Below are 21,267 nucleotides of genomic sequence, written 5' to 3' on the forward strand. Positions count from 1 at the left end.
TAGAAGCCTGTCTTGAGTTTTTGACTTCTCCTTGCCCTACTGAGTGCCTCAGCCTTGACTGCTTTGTGGGTTTTTCCCCCCCTCTAGTGATCCCTAGTATCTATAAACTATTTTTAGAAAGGTGGTTTTTTAACATTTGTACCAGTGTTTTCCTTAAATGAGGATATTGAACAAAAAACTAGAGATGTTTGCCTTCAAGGTGGTCTGACAACTGGGTGGTTGCAAGAGGGATGGCAGAGGGAACCTGTAGAAGCCATGAAGACTCACTCCTGGAGCAGTTGAGCTCTGAAACTGCTGCTGGAGGAAAAGCTACTGAGTGGCCTTTGCAGCCAAGAGTCACACTGAAAACCCTCTCCCGGGCAGGGCTGCCCCGGCACAAGCTCTGCCGTCCATCACAGGCTGCAGGAGCAGCTGACTGGAGGGCAGTATTTGATCCGGAGCTGGCAAACATCCCGTTGTAAGGGAGAGGGTTTGGGCTTTCTCGGCCCTGGGAGCTGATGGGAGAGATGCGGCATGTCTCACTGGGGCTGCAATTCACACCGTCTCTTCTTGTGCTGGATCTCGACAGGCCCAGTGCCTGACCTCCCTTCCTGCAGCTACAGCTGCCGAAGCCAGAAGCTTCCCATTGTTAAAGCTCAACTGTTTTTCTAAAAACAAGCTTTCTAGCACTTTTACACACAGTGAATAACCTCTTTTAATGGAGTATTTTGGGGGCTGTAAACAAGGTTTTTAAACTGTAAAAATATTAAGTGCCATTAGGAAATGTATGGTTCATCACTAAAATTAGCTTTCATTGTCTTGCAAAATGAAGTTAAATTGAAAGCATTTTTTATAATGAAGTTGTTTATTAAAAGCATTTGAATTATCTGCCCCAGGTGTCTTCTTGGAGGGGAATGGGGTTTTTGGTTGGTTTGTTTTTAAGTAAAGCCAGAATCGTAAGGCAAGTCAAGGACCCAGTTCCTTACATGAATCCACACAGACTTTAAGTTTCTTTCAAGCAAAGAACTAGACAACCACCCCCAGCCCCCCACCCCTCCAAAAAAAAAAAAAAAAAAAAAAAAAAAAAGATAGAGCACCCTGCTGGGGATGTAGCACAGCCAATACCATTATCTCCTGTCAAGAATAACGTTTGTTAGAAAGTTCTGGTCACTTGGTTTCACTAAAATTACCAGCCTGCATGGAAACATTTCAGACGAGTACAGCCCCAAATAAGCCCAGCACTTTCAGCTCCCCAGGACTGCACCTCGCACAAAGGCAGCAGAACCAGAACGAAAACTTAAAGCTTAAGCTACAACTGTCTGCTGACACCAGCCACAGAAGCAGTTTGACAGAGATGAAAAATGTCGAAGAGGATCCTGCCTTCTGGGGAATTTCTTTTCAGAACACGGTTTAAAAGCTGACAACCATTTTCAGTGTGCCATTACTTTTCTAAGTATAATCTAGTTTTCATTCTTAATGCAGCCACTGGTAAAACGTGCCAGTTCCTCAGCAGTGCCTTCCCCCAGAGTGGAGGGCTACAACAGGACAGGACTATGCAGCACTGCTGCTCTAGTCTGCCTAAAAATGAAAAACAAGTTCAGCACGGATTGTCCTGTTGGTGGAGCTGAAGCTTTCCTTTGCTTTTTTTTTTTGAGGGAAGAAGGGACTATTCTGATGATTTCTGATGTTCGATTAAAGTATTTGCTTGCTCTGATCTCGGCAGCTGATCAGGGTCACAGACATTCAGCAGCCCCTAACACTGGCATCCCCATAAGCCATTACCAGCCACAGCTGTGCACATCCATTGCTCTGCTGAGCAAAACATCACAAGAGGAGTGAATTCACTATCCCTCCCTCAGTCAGCATCTTTCACAGATGCTTGCTGCTCTCCTGCCACATAGACCCCCCAGCAGAAATACACAAGCTGGAAGCTAACGATGAAGATCCAGCTTCCATGGCACCAACACACCTCCAAAATACAACTCAGAGGAAGGAAATGGCAGGTCCCTTCTTAATTGTACTCTCACCTCTGTTGCTCTAAAGCATTGTGTATTTGCCCAGCACTCCCAGCCTGTCAGCCATCTGACAGTCCTGCTGTTCGATCCGTTAGTGCTACACAAGTCAAAACAATGTATTTTGCACAGGAGAGACAAGTTGCTGAAGTGGTCTTACCATGCAGCACACGAGAGCAGTACAGCGAGAAACAGATCCAAATGCCTTGACCGGTGGCGTTTTAATTACAATATATGGCAGTATACAGGACATGCCACACTGGGAGAAATGTACTGCTCAGTCAAGTTTACCAGGAGAAAAATATTACAAAGAAAACTGTTCCAAGTTTGTATTCCAAGCTCTGCTTCTGACTGAAGCCACACGTCAAAGACCACACGGGTGTTGAACAGGCTGTTACAAAAAGAAAATCCCAAGAGGTGGCTTAGGAGAACCCAGGAGAGCAGGACAACAGGACAATGGCAGATTTATTTACAATAGGACACAAAGAATACATACATTAATTAAAAATTACAAAGAATACAGAGAAAACACTTTGGGGAAGGGAGAGAGATCAATGCTGGCTGAGCCTCTCCACTGGGGCAGGGGCAGAAAATTAAAAAAAAACAAAAAACAAAAACAAAACCAAAAAAACCAACTACAGTTTCAGGGAGGGATCTCAAATTAGAACTGACGCAGGACTCCATAGCACAGTTGGCTCGTGCATCCCCTGCTCCCTTTTTCCATCCTTGATTCCTGGCTAATTAGACTTTGGCATGACGGGCGGCCAAAGAAGCTATTAGGCAAGGCTGGAAAGACTCGGTGCCGAGGAGTCAAGCTGCCTGGGAAGCCAGCTCCCCGCAGGGGGCAAGGCCGTCAGTAAGAGACACAGGTCCTTGTGTGAACCTGGTGGAAACTTATGGCAACTGGGGTTAAAAAAAAGCCCCAAACCCCTCAAGGGTGCACATCAGTGCTGGTAACAGGGAGGGCTTTGGACAGTTCTGGGTTGGAATGGTGTCACCTGTGGCAGCTGGTCATCTGGAGACCTTACTGCTTACTACAGCAAGAAGTAAAAGCAAAATTTTCATAGATCTCACTAAAAAAATCTCTCCCCTGTAGCCCTGACTGAATCCAGCTAGTCTGGGGATGGAAGGAGCCTTCACTGTAACATGGAACCTTTTTAGTGGTAAATATCATTTAAGTGACAAAAAAAAAAAAACAAAAAACAGAACAAAAACTTTAACCTCTTTTAAAAAGAGCTTCCCATAGGCTGATTCAGGCATCAAGCCATGGAAAAAGAGGAGCCTGCTGCAGAAGAACCCACATCGGCTATCCCGGGGGGCTTGGACTGTTTTGTGGAGAAGAACAAAATACAGCTTAGGGGCATACACTTTTTCTGTTCCCTGGAGGTAGAGAATCTAAGAGGAGGAGAAGAGAGCAGCAAGAGCAGCTGGAACACAGGGCAGGTAGTGAGACAGCCCGCTCCTGGCAATGGGAGAACTCCTCAGGGCTACTCCCTGTCCCCAGCCCCTTCCGCACGGCCTGCGCACACCTCGCGGCAGCTCAGGCCCAATACTGCATCAGATTGCTTGGCACTAAAGCAGCAGCGTCGCGGCCCTCACTCCGCAGGGCTCTGCACAATCCCGGTGGGGATCCCGGGAAGGAAGCCTGCCCCGTTTCCTCATGCGGCTGGAGCAGAGCTATTGACAGAACAAACCCTTGTAGTTACCTCGCGCATCCTTCCAGTCCTGTATTCTAGCACCAGCACAATCATGTCGCTTCCAGCAGAACATTACGTCCTGCTGCAGCTGGCTACACATTCCGAAAGAGAGGACATCCCTCAGCCCTTCCCGTGGAGGCATCCGAAGCAGCCCATGCTGTCCAAGGCCAGAGGGAGGGAGAAGCGATGCCGAGGGTTGCAGTTCTCAAGCTCTCTCAGGGTGAAATTGCACTTCCCAGGCTCTGAATGGCACCTCCATCAAATTGTAAACAAGCCGAAGCCAGGACTTCTGCAGTCAGAGCGCGCCAGACTCACGCTGGGTAAGCCTTTAGGCTCCTTTTATTTTGCCATAGTCAAGCTCCCTCTTCTGTGCAGACATGAAGGCAGGAAAGAAACCCAGTCTGATATTTGTCTGAAGAGTCTCCCTGAATCCTAGAGCACCCTAGGGGCTGGAAGAAAATGTTTTCACAAGTGTTTCCACTGCTGTCTCAAATCCATTTGTCATCAACATAAAAAAAAAAAAAAAAAAGGATGAATTAGCAAAAAGGGGGTTTACTTATACAGAGGGATATTTCTCTGCTAAAAAACTCCCTCAAATATGGAACAGGATAATAAAGTTAAAATGTAAGGTATCTACAGACCCCTTTTCCCCCCAGAAGTAGCCCAGAATCCATGTACACTGTGCCAAAGTTACATTCCAAAACAAGGAGTTATTTATTTCTCTTGTCACTCTCCCACTGGATTTTGTTTCCTTAAAAGAGTTGGGAGAAGATGTCCCCTTCACTCCTGGGACAACACGCATTCAGAGGTGTCTACTTTCTGCTGGGTCTCTGCATCTTCAGTCTATTTTCACTGCGGCATAGATCTTCCGGACAAACATGTAGGCTGCATAGAAGCCAATGGTGCCAGTGAGGAGCCAGAAGGACAAGACCATAAGGGCGGTGTAGCCAAAGTACAGTAAGGAGGGAATGAACTCAACAATATCGAGCTAAAACAGAAGAGGAAAAAACAAGCAAAATCAAGTACAGAGGTAACAAGAGTTAGCTCCCCAAACCAGCCAGTGCCCTCCACAAAGGGGGAGTTGACAAAGGGAGGAAAGCCTCCACTCGATTCATTTTTGTCCAGCTGAAAAGAGATCCCCTTGGAGTTGGGGTTAGGGAATGCCGCTCCACACAGGTAATGCAGGCAGGGGCCTCGGGCACTTACAGCCTTCTCTCCCCTCTAGAAGGGCTGTTAGCATGGCACGGGGACAGACTAGGACTAGGCATCCCACCATTTCCTTTCCCAAATCAAACATCTCCTCTAGAAAGGTGGCACTTTCATACAAGAGGAATAACAATACCTTGTTCACAAAGTAGAAGATGGCATAGATCAGCACATAGAAGGCAGATCCTCCAGACACCAAGAAGGTCCTCCACCACCAGCGGTAATCCTGACAGGGTAAAAAGCCTCATTACCCCACAGGCTTCCTTCTCCTGTGTCACTGTCTCAGGGGAGCTGTGACCTTTCTGGGACAGGGAGAATACCCCTCATTTTCCTTCAAAGGAAAACCACAGTTTGGGGCTGGGGAACTATTTTGTCACAGAAGTGTTTCCAAACAAAGAGGATGAAAAACTGACAGTGAAGCAAAGCCAGGTCAGTATCATAGCACCTGCTACCAAAGAACACAGCTCACCTCCGGCCCTGCATTTCGTTTTGTATGTGGATGGAATGAAATAGTTTCTTTGGGAAGAGGTGTCAGCTCAAAATACCCTACTCCCAGCATAATTTCTGGTATGAAACCACAGTTACCAGCCTAGCAGATAATCAAGTAGCTTCAATTCTCCTTGAAGTCAAGAGGTGTCACACTCATAAAGCTGGGCCACACTAGGTTTCTGCTGAGCAGCAGCAATAACATGACCTGTCTTTTCCAGGAGCAAGCACCCTGAGCTACTGAAACTACAAATGCAGAAATCTCACCTCAGCACAAAGCTGGAAGTACACCATGACAATGCTGATTTGGGAGCACGATACCACCAGGATTATAAACACCAGGAAGAGAAAGCCAAAAAGGTAATAGAACTGGTTCTCCCAGATTGCCTGAAACAAAGACACAGCAGAAATTTGTTTCCGTGCTACTGTGATCAATCAGTGAACATGAGACTAACTTCTAGCAGCTAACCCAAGGAAAAACGAGGAGACCCTCAGCCTCATGTAGATGAAACCACAGATCTAATGCATTTCACAGCGTTACTTCAGAGGAATCAGGCTGCAAAAAGGTTCCCAAAGACAGCTCTGAGGTAGGTTGTTCATTCCCCTCCATCTCCCTGGCAATGAAGCAGCAAATTCCTCCCCATCCATAGGTGGTGAAAAATAGGCAGCAGCTGGAATGGCCCAGGCCTCAGACCAGGACCCCTCCTTGACATAACGTTACAGGAAGCTCTCACCTTTACCATCATCCCTCAAATCACCAAAAAGTGTCCCATAGACAGCTCCGGGTGTCTTCAGCAAGAGGACAGTCTGAAGAGACCCACAGCCCAGCTCTCTGGAAACAATACTGAGCGGCCTGGAGGGAACCTGCTAGCCCCTTCAGTACATACAAGAATAGGAGACTGCTCCAGTGGAAGCCCCCTCCCTTTCAAAAGCTTTGCCATGAGAGGAATCCTATTCAGGAGCAAAGTGGGTTAAATGCTTACACTGAAAATGAAGAACAGTTCAATGAACATAGCTCCAAAAGGCAGAATACCAGCCATGAGAATCCTATAAAGCAAGAAAGAAAAGTCATAAGCGGCACAATATAACTGTCTGGCCATTAAAAGTCCCCTGTAACCACACAGAGCACTCCTCGCAACAGCTCTACAGTTCCAGATTACTGGAATAAATTTCACACACTAAATGGCACAGCTGCTCCCACTTTTGAGCACATACCACTTTATAGCACCAGTCATACCACATCAAAATTGTCAAGAATGTCTCCAATATCGCATTACTCAAGGAAGAACATCTGCCATCTGTCTGTGTCCAGAGACCAGCAGAAGGTGACATTCAGCAACCCAAGACGACTGAGGGGAGGGGGCTTAACTCACCGTATTTCCTAGACACTCATCACTCACCCAACAAATTTATTCATATACCACCTCTGCTCTGGGATCTGCCTGGGAATCTGATTTGTCCGTACAGGATTGTCATATGGCTGTTTGCGAAATCCAAAGTAGTAACCCAGGTAGACCAAGGGTAAGGATATCCCAAACCACATGCAGAGCAAGGCCACCATGGTTGGGAAAGGCACCTGGAATCACACCAAGAGTCACAAAAGTGAGGCTGACAGCTCACCTGCCCTGGAGACTGAAGTCACCAGCCAGACCAACTCTCCAGTCGACCACTGCATCAACACCCACATTTAGAAAGATACTGCAAAACTAAGCAAGTCCCTGACAGCCCAGTCACCCTCCTCCCATCCAGCAGGCTCTGGGATGAAGGTGGTACCTACCGCTCCAGAGGAGTGTTTCCCCCAGATGAAACAGTTCAGGACGAAGCAGATACCAAAGACGACACCCGGATACAGGGTAGCTGTCTGCAAGAGCAACCACACGTTAAGAGAAAACACATGACTTATCAGCCAGATGTTTCTCTTTAATGAGTCCATTGCTGGGGCAAGGCACATGTGGAGGAAGCATCCCTTTTGCTGCAGCGCTAATACGCAGCAGATGGGCTGTGGGGAGGATCTCAGACAATCCTCTTGCTTTACTAAGGTACGTGCTCTGGTATTCGCCCTTTCATGTAAAGCTACGAGGACTCAATCCACATCAAATCTCTGCAGTACAGCCAGGCTGTGTTCAGCTACCCACAAATAGGCGTGGAGCTTATCCACATATCTTGCCATCAACAAACCTGGATAAACAGCACAGAACACCACAAGACTCACACAAAAGGCTCCCTTCTTCCATCGATGACCTTTCAGAGTCCGGTATAAGCGGCCAGCAAAGAATCCACCAAAAACCCTGGACAGAAACAAGCCAAGACAAAGAAAATTAACTTTCATTGCTGGGGAGAGGAGGGGCGGGCAGGACAGCACTGCTGTGGGAAGCAGTGGAGGAGACACCTACCCCATGAACATGAAGAGGAAGCAGGCGGTAGTCATCAACGCACCCCGGCTAGAAGGCGACAGCATCCCCAGCATAGCAACAACTACAGAGGGAAAAAAAGGATGAAGAACAACGGCTCTGATGTACGTGAGCTAGCCAGCATCTGGAGAACATGGGCCTGTCCCATATGCAGACCACAGCTGCCTGGAATCTCTGCCTTCTGCACAGACCTCATTTCCTTCAAAGCATAATGCATCCACAGCCTCCAGCACTGGCCACAGAGGGGAAGCCACAGCTTTGATCTCAAGCTACAGACCATGCTTTAGCCTCAATTTCCCCAGAGATTTGAGCAGGTGCAGCTCAGAAGGCAAGGCACACGTGCAAATGTCTCTCAGCCCACTAACACCCAGGGCTCATATCTTGATAACAGGAAATATAAACACAAAAAGATGCCTTCAGCTGGGAAATGCTATCTAGAAACTCCGAAATGCTGAGCACAGGCCTATCGCCTTGATCAGCCCCGCAACAGGAAGCAGCCTTACGTGACCTCACTCAAGCTAAGGTGAGCGTAGGTTGAAGTCAATGGGAGCTACAAATGTCCTTGAGCATTGTTCCTCTTCTTGTTACAACCACCCCATGCAACATGTGCCACTTACAGATGACAATCAGGATCATACAGAAGAGCTGAATTCCAGAACCCAGGAGAGAGCTGAGGATCATAGGATACTGTGGAGGCCTGAAGACATCTCCATGCACAAGTTTCCAACCAGATTCCTCCATAGTATCTTCCTGTAGCAACAACAGGAAAAGAAGGTTATTTAGTTATGATATGCCAGTGGAAATTAAGGTCCTACCATAGCCTAAGAGGTTAATTTCCCTGTATCTGGTTCTTCTACAGAATTTTATCACTCTAGTTAAGAAACTTCTTTCCTCTTGGGCTTAAAACAGTTAAGACCTGAACTGCCAGTGCCAGGGCACACATTTACAGAACTGTCTGCAGTCATTACTTAGGTCTGAAGACATCTGAACTGGTAATCTGCCATTGTACACAGATAGCCAAAGGTGGCCTGACAGCACGTGACAGAACTGCCCCTCTCATCTTCAGGGCTCAAAGTAAAACAGGGGCAAGGAAAGAGACAGTATATCCAAGTCTTCAGAATAGATCCCTCCTCATCTGTGCTTCCCTCCTGCTTTGATCCCAGCCCCAAGAACAAACACATACAATGTCATCTTCCTTGTTGTAGTTAGCAATGTCCTTCCGGAGAGTCCGGATGATGATCATGCTGAGAATACCTGAAAACAAGCACAAACTGAGTTTAGCTCAGAGGAGAGGCTCCTACATGGCTGCGCTGCTCTCATGCTGTGCAACTACATGGCTCCCACCAACACACAGTGCTGGCTAGGAGAGGAGGCCTTGAGTCATTAGCCATCTTCCCCAGGCTTCAGCAAAGACAGAAACAAAACCCCAGGGAGTAGGGAAGGTAGTATTCCAGCAGGAGTGGGGCACTGTGGCTTTCCTATGGTTTTTTTTTTTTTCCTTAAACATGGACATGCAAGATGTGTGTTAACCACATTCTACTGCCTCAACTACCCCAGTCAGAGAGCAGAAGCGGGTAACTGTCTGACCCCATGGGGTGTTGCCTGAACAGGGAGGTTTTATGTGCTCATGTTAGTTTCCTGCCCTTTCTGATCAGGTTCAGACACGGCCACATCCTCCTTGAGCCACCTGCAGCTGAGGCTTAAACAAAGTTCCCTGCAGATTAATGGTAAAGCCTTCTTCATCCCACACATCTCACTCACCTGAAAGGAAAAAGACGACCACAACCGAGTTAATGATAGAAAACCAATGAATCTGCACATCACTCATGGTCAGGTAGGTGTCCCAGCGGGAAGCCCATTTAATGTCACTTTCCTGAAAGAACAGGAAAGTTCTTCTCATAACAGCACATCCCCAATATTCTCCACAACACCTTTGTGACAGACACTTGGAGCACCAACTGCCAGCCAGCCAGGGGTATTGAGCTGCCAGCCAGCTTCCCATTACTCCCTCACCTCCCAGTGGACAGAGTAGGTGAAGAGCAACTGGTTCTCTTTAGAAGGATCTATTTCCTGAGGGGCAGAGCCCGTAGCTTCAGGCAGGGTGCACATACTCTTCTCATCAGCCTTCAAGTCTGTAAGGGAAAACATGGCACATGCTAGGTCAGCCCTTCCCTTGAGGCACCACCTCTCCCACTGACCGTCCTGGCCCCAGGTACCCTTAAGGCACTGGGCTGCAATTACTCCAAATACTGCAGGGGAAGCACTTGTTCCTTTCTCACTTGCTTTGCAGTTTGCAAAACTATTCTTCCAATCAGAAGTGGAGCACTGTTAACAAACTTTAAGGAAAGCTATACATAGGACTTTCCTTAACTGCAAGGATAAAAGCCAGAGGCTCTGAAGCTCTGAACGCTGAGAAACAAGACCTCTCCAGCAGAGCCTGCTGCTGCCAGAGGAGAGTTGCACGTGATGATACGCACGATGAGCAACTTCCCTTCAAGACACCTGTTTCATGTTGGGTTCACTGAGGTAGGAGTGTTTTCCCCCTAACCATTCTTTTTGAAACTCGATCCCCCTAGAACAGTTCCAAACATTCTGTGGGTCTCTGGACTAGCAGGTAGTGTCCCAGTGGGGGAAATCTGGGCCACAACAAGAGCTAGATGCCACGCATACTTCATGCTAGATGACACTGCAAAAAAAAAAAAAAAAAAATCTAACCCCAAACCCTCAAACTTGGATCTTTTTATATGAATTAATTTTCCACAGATTGCATTTCAAGTATTGAAATGGTTGGTACTCTATTGTTGGTACTTCCTTAATAACAAAGGTGTTTATTGTTCTTATAGTTTGGACTCTCTCATTTCTGCGCCCCAAGACCAGTTGCGAAAGCAACAACTGGCACCCTGATACATCACTGGCATTCAACTCTTGGCCCTACAAGAGATTCTTCTCCCTTGCTCCCCTCCCTAAGAATCTCTTACCTTCTAGTTTAATACTTTGGGGAATCACTTCAAAGCGTACAACCCTGTAGGTGGGCTCCTGGTTCTCTTCCACATCCTCTCTGTGGTAGTAAAGTATGAAGGAGAGGTGGTTGTGCAGGTAGAACTAAAACAGATTGACATTAAATAAAAAGTTAGCACCCCAAGGAAGGAACAGGCAAAGTTTAGAAAGCAGCTTCAGTGCAGAAAACTAAAGACTCCAACTGTTCCCAGATGCATTGTGCTACAGAGCAAGATCAGGCTAACACTTTCTAAGGCTAAAAGAACAAGAGGAGAGAATAGATGTTGAAAAGGTAACACCTCAACCACTCCAGGCATCGGGGACAATGTTTCGGTCTATTTCTGGCCTGGAAAATATCATTCTATGTCACATCTCAACCATGCATTCAGTGGCAGCAGAATCGCCAAATTTAGATTGGAAAGACCTCAGTAGCTACAACCCCAAGTTTCCTGTCTGCTTTTTCTACCAGGCAGACATACATTACCCAGACTCCAAGGGGGCCCACAGCTGTCCTAAGCTTGCGCTTTCAAAAGGCTCTATATCACCTATTACATGAACAAAGTACAGCAACCCCAAGCTGGCACAGCAGATTCTTTCACCTGTAAGACCTTAGGCTCAAGCGATCAGAGCTCCGTGTGCAACTGAACACTTGAGTATGATAAAGAGATGCGTCTGTTAAGTCAAACAACTAATCTTAGGGCACACAATCGTGGAAAATAGCTGCAAGAATACACATGCTAAGTTTCCATTTGCAAACTTAAGCAGCTTTTCCTCCAAAAAACACTTTTTTTTTTTTTTTTTAAATACAAGATGCTCCAAGACCATTAAAGATTAGCCAGCTTTGGGGTATGTTGCCTTTGTCCTACTGAGGGGAAACCACCACATGCAGTTGTCCAACATTATACAGCGAGTCAAAGCTAGGACTCTTGGCTATCGTACCAGTAGTCCAGCACCTACTCCCTTCTTCCAACAAGAAACCTCTCTTGCATATTTCCACTCTTTATAAAACCTTTTGGTTGCATTCCCAATCCTGATACTCTCTTGTAGACTTCTAAAGCCCTCTGACAACCACCCAGATCTCCTCCGGGCACCCCTCAGACAGCATCTAGATTCTCTACCTTGTTACCGTCCATAAACCCAAGCCTGTATCCATGCTCAAACTGCACATCCTTCTCCTTCTTCTTCTCCTCTTCCTCACGATTGGAATAAAACTCCAGCCGTGTTGCCACAGGGAGGTTATCAGCAATGCTGAAAACACAGATTTCAGATCAAATTTGTCCACAATACAGAATCCCCACTGAAATAAACCCACACTCGAGGTGACTCACAGATGTATGTAGTAATCTTCCCTGATCCGCTCAGCGATCAGCTTGCTCTGCTCCACTGTCAGAGTGACTGGTTTATTGGGAAAGTTGCACAGAACTTCACATTTCTTCTCCACGTTCATGGAAACCTGGAAAGGTGTATTTACAATTCGGTCCCCCCGAAGAACCTCACCTGGAAAACAGGAAAATAAGGGCAGGGTGAAAGACTGCCAGGCTTCTTGCCACTGATCCTGCCACTGGGTTGGCAGCGCAATGTACAGCTGGAACGATGACAGCAAGTCTCCTTTGTTACCACAGATGCAAGGATAAGATTGAAGGACAGTTAAGCTATTTTGTTGGAAGTATTGAGCTCTATTTATGAAGCAGGTTACATGCCCTCCTTCTGGAAAGGTGCTTCCTCTTTCCAATATATGGACATCCTAGTTTGCAAACAGCCAGCATATAACAAATTAGAGGAAGCAGGCTCTCCACAAACAGTTTGTTAGAGATGACATTTGCAATTGCTTTTACTCCTGTAAACACACCCTCACGCAGCGCATAAGTGGCAGCCCACTTACTGCTGGGGAACATGCTGTTCGACAGATACGTACCAAGATTCTCAGCCTTGTATGTTATCTTGGTGGGCTGGCAGAATGGCAACGAGTAGTACTCATATGGTAGCTGGGTTCGTGAGCTAGTGAGCTTCACAGCCTGGAGGAAGAATGGAAGGATTATCCCCATGAAAGAACTCAGATAGTTTCCTATCCTCTCAGCATCAGCCAAGAGCTGAAGCTTACTTCAGGATACCTCCCATAAAGCTCATTTTTGGAAGCTGTTAAATAAAAAAATAAAAAAAAAAAAGGGAGACAGATATTCCTGGGAGAACAGAGCTCCAGCTTTCTTTCCTTTTGCACAATTCCTAGTTATACATTCTCTACACTACGATTTAGTAGCAATTCATTCACAAACAGAGAAACACTTGAAGAAAGAAGCATGGTGGATTGCTTTCACAAATTTATGGCTCAGTGGAGTCCTAAGAAACAACAAAGAGCTCAAAAGAGATTCAAGAGTCCCATTTCATACAAGACTGCAGTTATTTCCTCAAAAAAAAAAAAATCATGTCACACTGGACCTAGAGGTCTGGCCTCTAGTGATATGAAGAGTTCAGCAATTTTTATCTCTGTAAGGAAAGCCAGAGAGCCATCAGATTGGGTAGACAATGGATGATGACAAAACCCAAACATTTCTGGAGAGTTCCCACAAATCACAGGGCACAAGGGAAGTGCAAAGACATACCACGATAGCCAAGGCCACAGTTGCTCCGAAAAACAGAAGCATTTTGTAACGCAGCCAAGCTCATTTATTGGAAGAGCGCTGGCAAACACGCTGACTTGCCTTATCACTTGAGGAAGCATTTGGCCCATGAAATCCCTTTGAGAACAGCCATTCCAATACCCCCTTCTTCTGGGAAGCTTACTGTAGCCACAGGCAAGTCTCATTTGCTTAAAAATAGCCTATGTCTGGCAGCCTGTGGCCAAAGAGAAAATTGTGTTGTGCTTCAAGTGGGAGCAGCCAACCTCACCATCCCCAAGGGTGCTGGATTTTGCTGAGACAAGAGGCCACAGCTTTAGAAAAATAAATTAAATGGGCTATAAATTGCTGATGTCTGGAAACAAAGCCTGGCTTCCTCCTGTACGGGTGAAGTAGTTCTATCATTCACTACCAGCAATACTGCACAGGAACAGCTCTTCAGCAAGCCTGGGTTGTAAGATCTGCAACGCTCAAGGACAAATGCCTGCACTTGGAAAAGGCTTACCATGGATTTCACTTGACTTGAAGACACAACATGAGCAAACTGGGTAGAAGAGAAAATTGAAAACGTCTGACTCAAACCACTTCTTTATTCTACCATTCACCTACCACCTAAAGGCCCACCTTCTATAAGCACTTTAAGAGTCAGTATAATGCTGGAGAAAAATCTCTGATTAATTCACTTCAAAGCTACAGTGAGAAGGAGGGCTCTTTTCCCAAACAGAGCAACATCTTGAGGACTTTGGTGCAACTGCTGAAGGAATTTGGTAGAAGATATCAGAAGTAAGAAAGAGAATCGTGTTGGGAACTGCAGGGTAAGGTGATGACAGTGACCACTTGAGGGCTGCTTACACCCAACACCCTACATGAATGTTGTAAAAAAGATAAAATACCTGTCCCCAAAATTTTAGTAACAGGATCCCCAAATTTTACTTTCTAGTCCCATTTAGCTGCTGTGATATAAAGAAGGAAAAAACCAAAACACAAGCAAACCCAAACCAAACAGACTAACATTCTATCTAAGTTCCATCTAAGTTCATCCTACCTTTATTTCTACAGGATCATTGCGGTGGAAGTTGATAGGAGCCACACCGGGTACATAGAAAGAGTTTGTACCGTGCAGCAACAACAGCAAGACCAGCGTATATCTTAGCCTTTCCTGCAGAAAGGAGAAGAAACATTAAAAACAAAACAGAAACATGGGAACAACATTAGAGATGGGCAACAACACTGAAAGTGTCCATCCCAGACATTAGAAAGGCTGTACAGTCAGGCGATTAAACACAAATCAAATTCAGAAAAACTATTCTTAACCTTGTTTTGTGACTCTCATCAAATCACTTTCCACTCTGTGTGTCTCTTCATCTGCAATTAGGAAAACACTGGCTTTGCTCAACCACAGGAAAATGCACTTATCTGTAACACGCTTCATCTAGCAGGCTGTCATCTGACTTTTCTACTCCCACCCATCTAACACCCGTATTAGAAAACACCATGGATTACTAGAGAAGAGGGCTGTAGCCTTGGCACTGGATTTCTGTCAGCTCTGCTTGTTAGGATTTACCCTGTAACCACTTACGGACTGATGCTCACGTGCCGCTACCTACAGTAGTAGAGTAGTTAGAGTAAGGTCTGACACCAAACTAACTCCTCGCTGCATCCAAAGGGATGGTCGCATCACCGCTCCCTCCTATTCCACTCTTCTTTCGTCACCCCTTCGGGCCACAACACAGCTCAGTAACACGGCAAAAGTTTTCACCCCTTTTTCAGGGAGCGGGGAGACGGGTCAGGCTGGAAGGTTCAATCACTTCCATGGGGGCTCCAACACAAACCAGACCTCATACACTAGCAGCGGCAGCAAACCCTTTAATGGACTTTGCTGCCTCCTCGGTCCCTACCATTACCTCCAGTAACGCAACCCAGCTCAAGCACGAGCAGGAAGGCTGTGAAATGAAAATTGAGCTTTAAAGAGTATTAATAGACAGCAGCAGCTTGGCTGGATTAGAATATCAGCTCTAGTATAATCTCATTGTATTACTAGCTTCAGCCCATTCTCCCAAACTCCCTGCGTGTACAGCACCATTGGAAAATCAGACACAACCCGGAGTCTGGTTTGGGACAACTCTCAAGCTAATGCTGCAGCAATAATAAACTCAGTTGCTGCCTTCCTCTGCATGTCCTCGGCAGGGCAGGCAGAGTCAGTCTCCATGACCTACTGCCCTTCCACCTACATGCAGGAGCTCTGCCATCAAGGGTGGGAAGACAAATATAGAAGGGAAAAGGGAAAGGAAACAGACTGACCAAGTGAGACAGGCTTGGGCTGAAATGAGCCACCACCAGCCCAATGCCTGCTCTGGCTCAGCAGGGCCCGGGGTTCAGCACTACCCTCCCACCAGTTAACAACGTCTGGGCGGGCCACGAGGGAATTAAACACAAGGTCAGCTTGCAGATACAAGCCAGATACCATGGGCAGCAGAGGGGAAAACACGCCGAGATCCAGGCTCCTGGCAGCCACCCGTGGAGCCCATCCCAAACAGCCAGCCCCCACATGGCTGCTCCCTGTCAGCAGTGATCCATGGGGAAGGTGGAAGGGAGACGGGATCCGGGACCCAGAGAGCAGCTGGCAGGAGCTCTGGGCGCAGACACAGATCCCAGGGCACTGGCACTGCCAACAGCACTGCTCCTCCTGGCTGGAAGGGGCAGGCTGCTATGCTGCTACAGCCACAGCATCTTTCTCAGCGCAGCACTGGAGCACAGTCAGCACACACACACCACCAGAGGAAACGTTCAACAGCTTGACAGTCACAAGCCAGGTGTGGACAAAAAGCAGCTCTATCACAGGGATCCTTCATCAGGTCGGTGGCAGGGGGAAATAATAAATCTGTGTTTACTGCTCCCACACACCCTTCCTCTTCATCACCTTCCTTTTGCCTTATTCTGAGGCTAGTAAGGTACATTTGGCCCAGACACCAGTGAGGGTCAATAGAGCATCCAGAATTGCTGGCACTGAGCAGGATGAAAAAAAAAAAGTCATAAATATTGGAGTTTTTTTAATCTAAAATGTATTTAAGATGCAAATGCTAGGCACCTACATAAAATGTGTTAATACTAAATTATCAGATACATCTTTTTTGCTTACAAGGGAGATTTTCAAATCTATTCTAAGCACAGCTTAATGCAGTTAGAGCAGGCAAAAAGCCTCACCTGGAAAGTAACTGGCAAGCACTCTTTTTAAAATTGCTTGGACTTAATACTGATCTACTTTGAAACAATGTGGGGCTTGTTCTCTGTGCTTCACTAAATTTTGCCTTCTCCGATCTTGTAAAAGAGTGCTCTGTGACTCTCCAACCAAGTAGGAAAAGGTCTCCCGGGCAGGTGAAGCACTAGAAGGGAACAGCACTCTTGTCCTACATCATGCTCTACAGCAGCCAGCGACCTGTAGCAATTATCCGCTTCGTTTGCCACTGAAGTGCCAGAAATACACAGCATGATATTACTTAATAAAAACCAAAACCACACCGGTGCCATCCTTGCCCTGAAGAGCTTGCAAGGTGACAAGATAAGGACAGAACTTCAGAAGGCGCTCAGGAGACATGCAAGCATGTAGAAGATGAAATTTTTGATAACACCTTTGGCAGAAATTAGGCTCTTTGAATACAGATGACGATGACTCAGGCAGCACCAGGCAACAGAAAAGACAAGAGGGGGCTATGGAAAGCCTTGCCAGGAAAAAACATTTGGTAGCAAGAAATGGGAACGCTGCTATGCAACAGGTGGGGGGAGCATTGGAAGTGAAATTTGAAGGAAATGCCCAGTGCACGTTCCTAACCTGGCAGCTCACACCCAACGGAGCACATGTAGGCTGAAGCCAGGGCCTTTCTTATCAGGATCTTTGCTTTCATATTGACAGATGTGCTTCATCGTCTCCAAATGAAGGCAGCAGTTTAGCAATGACAACATGGACACATGCCGAAACATCTGCATAACTCATGGGCAGTCATCTCATTTGGGAGATGCCTGCAAGCTAAGTTATCTCCTACGCAAGGTCAAAACTCGCAGGACGGAGCTCTGCTTTAGTTCAGTCACAGAGCCCTGGTGAGGCACAGACTTCCAGCAGACAGGAGACACCTTCTTCATGGCCTTTACCAATTACTTACATTTCAAAACACATGCACAAAAAAAATCTCTCAGATAACAGTCTTGTATCTGAGGTGCCAGAAAATCATACAACGAAGCAATAAGTAGCACAACAAATATGCACAACTCCAGATCAAGAAAAACCCAGCTGCATGTAGACAAAAATAATTATTATTGTACTATATGCATACCTGCAGACACATACTGGCAAGAGACCCTTTCTTGGGAGAATATGACCTAAATGAGAGAATTAACTGCAGAAGCACAATCAACCCCTCCTCCCCCTGTCCCCCAAATCACAGTGACTGGTGAGAAGCACTACTCACACTGAAGTGATCTATCGCGTGCAAAAAGCCTGCTGAAGGAAAGCAAAGTTCTTTCTCTCAAAACAGAAAATCTATTTCAAATGCCACTGTATTCCTTCTGCACACAGGACCCCGACAGAAGTCACACTCAGGTCTCTCTCTTGCACTGGTGGAACGTAGCCTGGGGAAATCACGGCATGAGACCAGGCAGAAAGCATCACCCTGGGAACACCGGGCACGGTGCAGGCAGGACACTGCCAGCACTGCTGCAAGCACAGCTACACTAACCACCCCTTGGAGCAGCAGGCACCAGCCGCTCTCCCCATCGTCACGTAACTCGGCACACCCGTCTTCTAGGGGCAACAGCAACTATCCTCAAGTCTGTGGGATATCTCTTGAAAGATTTTGAAAATCTATTCCTGTAATTAACTTTAGAATGGAGCACTTAGCTATAAGAATAAATTAACTCAAATCTTCCTTGCAGCCATTCTAACAGTTTTTCTTGTCCTGTGCGCAGCAATGAGAACAGAAGTTCGCACACAAACCCTCTCTGAGAAGGTGTTTCTGGATAATTATCACTACACTTGATATTTGCAAACAATTCCAGGACACAGTTTCTCTGATTTATCTCATTTAGAAAGACTTAAAGAATATTGCCATTTTCTGTGAATTCACAAAAGATTTACAAAACATGTGGCCAAAACAGAGCAATTGTTTAGCTAAATCCTAGCCTGACCAAGCGCAAAGAAAGCCTACAATGTGCATTTATGCCATTACCACGCAACTGTGTGTGCTTCCCTGTGGCTTGCAATCCCTGAAGCTACCACTGCCAGAGCCTGAACTCCAACATTTATTTAAGGGAAGGGGGAAACAGAAGCCGACAAGCAGCTTTGCCCTGTGGCACGCTGCCAAGGCATCTCACACAACCCAGAGGACCTATGGCCAGGCCGTTCGCATCCAGGACATCCCTGCCCAGGTCACTGGGAAGCATTTTTTCTACAGACCGACAACTTGAAGAAACCTTTCAGCAGCAGCAATTTCAAGCATTTTGCAAGCATGTTTATAGGGCTGGTACTGTATCAGGGCTGGTTTAGGTCTTACAGTTCCACAATCGACGTACGAACTTAAGAACATGATACAGTATTTGCTCAAAGGGAGGAAAAGGAAGTAGGAAGTGACAATGATGAGTATCACATGAATGAGACGATGGACATAGTCCCACTTCTTTTCCGCAGAGAAGGGCAAGAAGGACATCAAACAGCCATAAGCAAGAGCTTTTAACTTTCAAAGACAGTTTTGAAGAAAAAGAGGGACAACGCAACCTATGCAGAGCCATTTGTCCAGCCAGATTCACAAAGCTCTGATATCCCGTTCTACTTACCAAAACTTTTTAATACGGTGACAGAAAGGGAGGGAAGACATAACCCACTACTTTGTGGGAGGAAAAAAAATCCACACGTAACAGAACAAACTGAAGCTCTCCCACATGTAACATTTATTCTACCCTCAGGCACATTAACAGGACACGCATAGTGCTAATGGCACCTGCTCTTCAGCCCCTCTGAGATGCCAGCCTGACACTCGCCTCCCTTTTTCAAGGGCTGCCTCGTTAGATGTTCTTGACAACTGTTTGGACAAGCTCATCTTTATTGCATCTCTACCCAGCTCACCCTTGCACTCGGAGGAGTCACTGAAAGCCTTTCGAAAGGAGACAAGTGCTGCATTCACATTGATTTCAGAGAGCTCCTTTGACACCAGGAGAGCTGTTAGCAGTCTTCTCTGCCTTTCATAAAAGAGAAGGCTACAAGGAAATTCCCAGTAGGACCATCTTCAGCTCTCAAAGCCAGCTCAGACGCTCCCTCCTCCCTGCCTGGGAGAAAGCCAGCAGAGTTTGAAGATGCTTAAAGCAAAAGAAATTAAAACCTCCACTCTTCCAATCTCCCTTCCAGTTTCTGCCAATCTTTGGGCTACATGAGTCACCTCACATCCCCCACCCTGGCCAACAGTGACCTTTGTATCAGCACATGTCATTTATTCATACAGCTATTCTTACAACACTGATCCTTCTATGAAAGCAAGGAGGAAAATTCATTTTTTCTCCTACAACACTTCAGGCAGATAATTAACATCTCAGCAGCTCATTTCCTCCTCCGTGAGGTGGCACCGATGCTCGCCTACCTTAGCAAATTCCCACCAGAAACACCTTCAGCTCTCCAAGGATTCAGGGAATAACTCAGTAATAACAACAGAGACGCCGAGGCGCGGGGAGGTGAAGCGGCCGCTCACGCCCCAAGTTGATAACCGCTGCCAAACGCTTGCAAAAACCGCACGCAAAAAAACCCCCAGCCTCTTCGCTTGGCATAAGCACCTGGTTCAGGCCAACGCTTCCCTTCGAGAGAACCGCACGGGGAAAGAAAAGGTTGGCCGGTGCTCCTTACAACCGAGGACGCCCAAAACCTCGTCTCACGCCACGGCCGTGCCCCCCCCTCCCACCCCCGCGTCCCTCTTGCCCGGACAACGCCGTTCCTCGTGGAATCGGAGCCGGTTTTGCTGCCGAGGCAGGGACCCGCTCCGCCCCGCCGGGCCCGCGGGCACCGAGCGGCGGCCCGAGCTCTGTCCCGCCCCGCTCGCCCCTGCCCTCCTCCGGTGAGGCCGCCAGCCGCCGTCCGGACACCCCCGGCGAGACGCGGGACGGCTATAAGGCCCCAGACGGAACCGGGGAGCCTTCCCCGGCCTGGGACCGGCGCAACCCGCGGGGACGGGGCGACGGGAGGGCGCGGGGCTGCGGGCCGGGCGCCGCATCCCTCCCAGAGCGGTACAGGCCCGACCCGGAGCCCCCCCTCGCAGCGCCCCGGGCCGGGCCGCCTAGCCCACGCACGGCCGGGCCCGGGAGAGGCCGAGGAGGAGACGAGGGCGGACGCGGGACCGCACCGGGACCGGACCGGGCCCCGCCGGCCGCTGGGGCCGCCGCACTCACCATCGCCGCCGACGCCGCCATCTTGGATCCACGTGTCGGGGCGAACGTCAGCGGAAGCGGCGCACGGTTGGCTGCCGGGGCCTATCGCCATGGCGACGGCGGGCCGGGGCCGGGCCGGGCCGGACCGGGCGGCGGGGCTCCCTGCTGCCGGGGCAGGGCTGGGCCGAACCCAGCCCTGCTGCCGGACGGGACGGGATGGGAGCTGCCGCCATCTCCGGTCCCCAGCGGGTCTCCGACCCCGCGGAGCCGGTCGGAAGGAGAGGAGGAGGAGGAGGAGGAGGAGGAAGGGGGGGGGGGGAAGGCGGCCTGCGCCGCCATCTTTGCTGAGGGCAGCGGCCTTCGCGCGGGGGGCGGGCACGACGCCGCGGGCGCCATGTTCGGTGCGGGCGGGGAGGCGGCGGGGCTGGCAGGCCCGGAACGGTCCGGCCCGGTCCGGTCCCTCCGG

The 21,267-nt window shown here is 48.0% G+C and overlaps 1 protein-coding gene across 1 annotated transcript; it reads right to left on the bottom strand.

Annotated features, from left to right (window-relative positions):
- Positions 1 to 2,193: 2,193 nt before the first annotated feature.
- On the bottom strand, positions 2,194 to 20,921 carry TM9SF4 (transmembrane 9 superfamily member 4). The gene is made up of 18 exons (XM_052783453.1): positions 20,823 to 20,921; positions 14,449 to 14,562; positions 12,704 to 12,803; positions 12,117 to 12,285; positions 11,907 to 12,036; positions 10,770 to 10,893; positions 9,805 to 9,923; positions 9,553 to 9,664; positions 8,975 to 9,045; positions 8,409 to 8,541; positions 7,774 to 7,855; positions 7,593 to 7,668; positions 7,158 to 7,241; positions 6,781 to 6,956; positions 6,364 to 6,427; positions 5,648 to 5,767; positions 5,031 to 5,120; positions 2,194 to 4,676 (listed from the first exon to the last, which is right to left on the bottom strand). Exons 1-18 carry the CDS (start codon positions 20,841 to 20,843, stop codon positions 4,527 to 4,529), a joined length of 1,935 nt encoding a protein of 644 aa, XP_052639413.1. The 5' UTR covers positions 20,844 to 20,921; the 3' UTR covers positions 2,194 to 4,526.
- Positions 20,922 to 21,267: the final 346 nt, after the last annotated feature.

The sequence above is a fragment of the Harpia harpyja genome, chromosome 1, assembly GCF_026419915.1.
Source record: "Harpia harpyja isolate bHarHar1 chromosome 1, bHarHar1 primary haplotype, whole genome shotgun sequence".
Taxonomy (NCBI): domain Eukaryota; kingdom Metazoa; phylum Chordata; class Aves; order Accipitriformes; family Accipitridae; genus Harpia; species Harpia harpyja.

Excerpts from the sequence above, each read along its gene's own strand:
- TM9SF4 (XM_052783453.1), bottom strand. The coding sequence starts at position 20,843 with ATGGCGGCGTCGGCGGCGATG. Across the intron at positions 14,563-20,822 it reads TGGCGGCGTCGGCGGCGATG|GAAAGGCTAAGATATACGCT; the intron begins GTGAGTGCGGCG and ends TCCTTTCTGCAG. Across the intron at positions 12,286-12,703 it reads ATACAAGGCTGAGAATCTTG|GTGAGGTTCTTCGGGGGGAC; the intron begins GTACGTATCTGT and ends CCTGTTTTCCAG.